The 5,162-nt window shown below is 39.5% G+C and overlaps 1 protein-coding gene across 1 annotated transcript; it reads right to left on the reverse strand.

Moving 5' to 3' along the window:
• Nucleotides 1-752: 752 nt before the first annotated feature.
• Nucleotides 753-5,162, reverse strand: LOC128922559 (trypsin-4-like). Its single transcript, XM_054233489.1, has 2 exons — nucleotides 3,581-5,162; nucleotides 753-1,781 (listed from the first exon to the last, which is right to left on the reverse strand). Exons 1-2 carry the CDS (start codon nucleotides 4,332-4,334, stop codon nucleotides 1,000-1,002), a joined length of 1,536 nt encoding a protein of 511 aa, XP_054089464.1. The 5' UTR covers nucleotides 4,335-5,162; the 3' UTR covers nucleotides 753-999.

A 5,162-nucleotide genomic window follows, 5' to 3' on the forward strand; every position in this document is an offset into this window, starting at 1 on the left:
TGAAGAGGTCCTAACGATCACCAATCTTGTATTAAAATTTACCATTCTTTGTACAAAAAGGATATAATAGCTGTCAGGGAATACAGGAAACATTCATCTCGGGAACACTTATAAGTTCAAGAATAAAGTAAATACACACAAGCATTAAATTATAAGATCCTCCAACGTCTCGAATAACCTTCATAGTTTTCATTATTTATACGTTATCTAAATGTGTGTCAACGACATCCGCAGGACAACTGTTTCCGGGTAAACAAACTTTATAACGGCGACAAGGATTGCTAACGGCCTTACCACCGAAGTAATGCATTATCGTTACAAGTTCTCTCGGTCAAAGGTGGTGTTGCTGTGGTCCGTGTACAGAAAAAATCGCAACTTTGATTAATTCCAACTACCTATTGCTGTAGGGAAGGCAAAACAAAGCTGCCTTTGGCCTAATGTTCCCCGGCCGCTACTTACAGGGTTGCATTAAGGTGTTGTCAATTTAAGGACTGAAGAGGTTGTTTCGAGCAACTGAACAGCTGAAAAATAAGTAAGGCTCTGAAACTTCCGTTATTTCAGTCGATAAATAACGGAGATCTCGACAAAGTTGTGAAGTTCTCTTTGTTGCAATTATATTTGTCAGTGTTACGCTACAAACTCGAGTTTAATGACCGTTCAAGTATCTAGGTTGAAACTCTACTCTTCAAACTCAAGTTCAACATTAAACACTACGCCCCACACTCGAGTTTAATGACCATTCAATTATCGTACTTTTGGGTAATTAACAAACTCGAGTTTAATCTTAAACGCTACTCAGAATTGCCAACAATGCGACAATTGTTTCATGCAAAACCTGGTGACATCTATTATCTCCTCTAATTATTCACAATATATATGTATATAGAGCTTTTATTTACACAAAATCTCGGTTGTAAAAATATCAACAAGTCAATAGCATGCTTATAAGGTACTTTTTTATTTTTAATTTTATTACAATTAAAAATTTCATTTGCGCCCTTAACGTGCAATACAACGCCTAATGAACGGGAGCACTGAAAGAATATCTGTGTAGACACCTGGAAAATCGGGAAGCCCACAACCTTTCCCAAACGACACTATTCCAACTTGCTTACCATTAGCATTAATAGCCGGTCCGCCAGAGTCACCAGAGCACGCGTCTCTGCCGCCATGTCCGGCACACATCATTGTGTTCGTTAATCTCAAAAATTTGCGATACTTTTTCGCACATCTGCGCAGCGACACCACCGGTAGAGTGACGGTACGCAGAATATTTACACCATTCTGTTGGCCATCTCTTAATGTTCCCCAGCCGCTGACATTTATGAGTGTGCCAGCTCGAGCTCGGGTAGCGGCAAGCGGTATAATTGCCACATTCGGACCGAGTACCATGGGTCGGACCATCTTGATCACGCCAACGTCCCTAGTTTTGGTTGTGGGATTGTAAGCTCGTGGATACCACATACGCTCTACACGTCGACGCTGTCCACTACGGCGGTACCGTAAATCCGTAACGCCTGCGATGACAATGATTTGGTCGGGACGAACGCGGTACAGGCAATGCGCTGCTGTGAGCGTATGTTGCGGGGTTATCAGCGTAGCGGCACAGACATATTTTCCGGATCTCGTCAACGCCAACGTACCTGGTCGTTTTGAGATTGTCGTTTTCTTGCCACCGACAATGCGAAGCTGTGCGACCGTAGTGCCATAGAACTCGTGGATCAGCAAAAGAAATGCGAGTTGATATGGCAGCTTCATGGTTCGCACCTTCACCTTCGATGCTTACGGTTTTAGGAACTAGAGAATACTAACGGTACTGCAAAGTTTTGTGCAAAATTCGAGCGTTTTGTTGAGTTCTAAATTGTGCAAACATTAAAACATATGTTTGTTGTATAAGCGGGCGTTAGACATCGCACTAAATTATCGGAAGTGGGAATGTGTTGTTTTTTACTGCAAATAAATTGTCTAAATTCTTAGCGTTATTCAAATGTTTGGTGAATTCGGAGCGCCAAAACTCAGATCAAATCTTTTGTTGTTTCTTTTTCGCTTCCACCCCAAGGTCGGAGTTTTTATTATTCGATATCGATGAAACAAGTGTTACATATTTTAATTGTTAGCAAAAACTATTTGTGAAATGAATTCATTCTGATTTTATGAGATCTTTATTTAAAAATTGATGTAAGAAGTTTTTTTGCTGGATGCCAGAGTTGTAAAAATATTTAATTCAAGTCCGCTTTAATTACAACTTTTTTTTATATACACATTTCTTTGTAATTTAAGCGTTTTCATTTTATTCAGAGGTGGCAACTCTAGTCCAAAGTATGTTTAATATAAACTCGTTTATAGTTTTTATACTCTCGCAACATGTTGCACAGAGTATTTTAGTTTTGTTCACATAAAGGTTGTTTGTGTCACCAAAAAATAAAAGAGTTAGATATGGGGTTAAATATATATAAATGATCAGTGATGATGAGTGGAGTTAAAATCCGGATGTCTGTCCGTCCGTCTGTCCGTGCAAGCGATAACTTGATTAAAAATTGAGATATCTTAATGAAACTTGGAACACATATTCCTTGGCACCTTTAGGAGGTTGCTTTCGAAGATGGGCAAAATCGGACCACTGCCAGGCCCACAAAATGGCAAAAACCGACAAACAAAACACATAAAGTGTCATAACTAAGCCCTAAATAAAGTTATGAAAGTAAAATTTGGTACAAAGGATCGCATTACGGAGGGGCACATTTTGTTGTAATTTTGTTTACGTGGCCGTGACCCCGCCCCCAAAAAGGTTTTTTGTATATATCTTGCAAACCTAAAAGACTGTATAAACCAAACTTTCTGCAGTCGTTTCTTTTAGTCATTTCGTTATACAGTGCTAAAATGAGAGAAATCGGATAATAACCACGCCCACCTCCCATACAAAGGTTAGGTTGAAAATTACTAGAAGTGGGTTAACTTAATAACGAAAAACATCAGAAACACCAAATTTCACATAAGAAATGGCAGATGGAAGCTGCACTCAGATTTTTTTTAAAAATTTACAATGGGCGTGGCGTCGCCCACTTATGGGTCAAAAACCATATCTCAGGAACTACTCGAATAAACTACAAGAATAAAGTAACTACACTCAAGCATTAAATTAGAAGACGTTCTCTGTGTTGCAATTAGATTTATCGGTGTTACGCTACAAACTCGAATTTAATGACCGTTTAAGTATCTAGGTTGAAACTCTACTCTACAAACTCAAGTTCAACATTAAACACTACGTCCCACACTCGAGTTTAATGACCATTCATGAATCGTAGTTTAGCGTAATTGACAAACTCGTGTTTAATCTTAAACACTGTTCAGAACTACCAACAATGCGACAATTTTTTCTTGCAAAATCTGGTGACATCTATTTCAAAAGAGTTTAAATGATGCACTCTCTCTCCTCTAATTATTCACAATGTACATATACAACTCTTCAGGTTTACTTAAAATATATTGCGGAATCAAAGAAACACTAAAAATATCAGCAAATCAATAGCATTTTATTTTTAATTTTATTACAATTAAAAATTTCATTTGCGCCCTTAACGTGCAATACAACGCCTAATGAACGGTAGCACTGAAAGAATATCTGTGTAGACACCTGGAAAATCGGGAAGCCCACAACCTTTGCCAAATGACACTATTCCACATTGCTCACCATTTGAATTAATAGCCGGTCCGCCAGAGTCACCAGAGCACTTATCTTTGCCGCCATGTCCGGCACACATCATTGTGTTCGTTAATCTCAAAAATTTTCGATACTTTTCCGCACAAGTGCGCAGTGGCACCACCGTTAGATCGACGGTACGCAAAATATTTACACCCTTCTTTTGGCCAGCTCTTAATGTTCCCCAGCCACTGACATTAATGCGTGCGCCACCTGGAGCTCGGGTAGCGGCAAGCGGTATAATTGCCACACTCGGACCGAGTACCATGGGTCGGACCATCTTGATCACGCCAACATCCATAGTTTTGGTTGTGGGATTGTAAGCTCGTGGATACCACATACGCTCTACACGTCGACGCTGTCCACTACGGCGGTCCCGTAAATCGGTAACGCCTCCGATTAAAATGATTACCTCGGGAGGAACGCGGTACAGGCAGTGCGCTGCCGTTAGCGCATGTTGTACGGTTATCAGCGTAGCGGCACACACATATTTTCGGTACCTCGTCAACGCCAACGTACCTGGTTTTTTTGAGATTGTCGTTTGCTGGCCGCTGACAATGCGAAGCTGTGCATCCGTGGTGCTATAAAGGCAGTGGATCAGCAAAAGAAATGCGAGTTGATTTGGCAGATTCATATTGCGCTTACGGTTTTAGGGACTAGAGTGTACTAACAGCATTGAAAAGATTTTTGCAAAATTTGACCTTTTTATGGAGTTCAAGAATGGGCGAAAAAATTGTGCAAATATAGAAACATATGTTTGTTGCATAAGCCGGTGTTAAACATCGCATTAAACCATCAAAATAAGAAATGTGTTTGTTTTACTGTAAATAAATTGCCTAAACTTTTATTTATTATTCTAATGTTTGTACAATTGTTTGCTGCATTCTGTGCGCCAAGCCTCAAGTCATCTCTTTTTTGCTGTTTCTGTCACCCATTCACCTTAAATTCGGTGTTTTTATACTCTCGCAACAAAGTTGTTAAAGAGAGTATTATAGTTTTGTTCACATAACGGTTGTTTGTAACACCCAAAACTAAACGAGTTGGATATAGGGTTTTATATACCAAAGAGATCAGGGTGAAGAGTGGAGTTCAAATCCGAATGTCTGTTTGTCCGTCCGTCCGTCCGTCTGTGCAAGCTGTAACTTGAGTAAAAATTAAGATATCTTGATGAAACTTTGAACACTTGTTTCTTGGCACCATAGGAAGGTTGCTTTCGAAAATGAGCAAAATCGGCCACGCCCACAAAATGGCGAAAACCGAAAACACATAAAGTGCCATAACTAAGCCATAAATAAAGCTATGGAAATAAAATTTGGTATGAAGGATCGCACTATGAAGGGGCAGATTTGGATGTATTTTTTTTGTGAAGTGGGCGTGGTCCCTAATAGGTTTTTTGTACATATCTCGCAAACCAAAAGAGCTATATTAACCAAAATTTCTGCAGTCGTTTTTTGAGGTATTT

This window comes from Zeugodacus cucurbitae, chromosome 6, assembly GCF_028554725.1.
Source record: "Zeugodacus cucurbitae isolate PBARC_wt_2022May chromosome 6, idZeuCucr1.2, whole genome shotgun sequence".
In the NCBI taxonomy this organism is placed as follows: Eukaryota; Metazoa; Arthropoda; class Insecta; order Diptera; family Tephritidae; genus Zeugodacus; species Zeugodacus cucurbitae.

Bases quoted from the DNA above. Each gene is read 5' to 3' on its own strand.
- LOC128922559 (XM_054233489.1), bottom strand. From the start codon at position 4,334: ATGAATCTGCCAAATCAACTCGCATTTCTTTTGCTGATCCACTGCCTT. The intron at 1,782-3,580 runs GTTAAGGGCGCA...TAAAACCGTAAG, and splicing joins CATTAGGCGTTGTATTGCAC to CATCGAAGGTGAAGGTGCGA.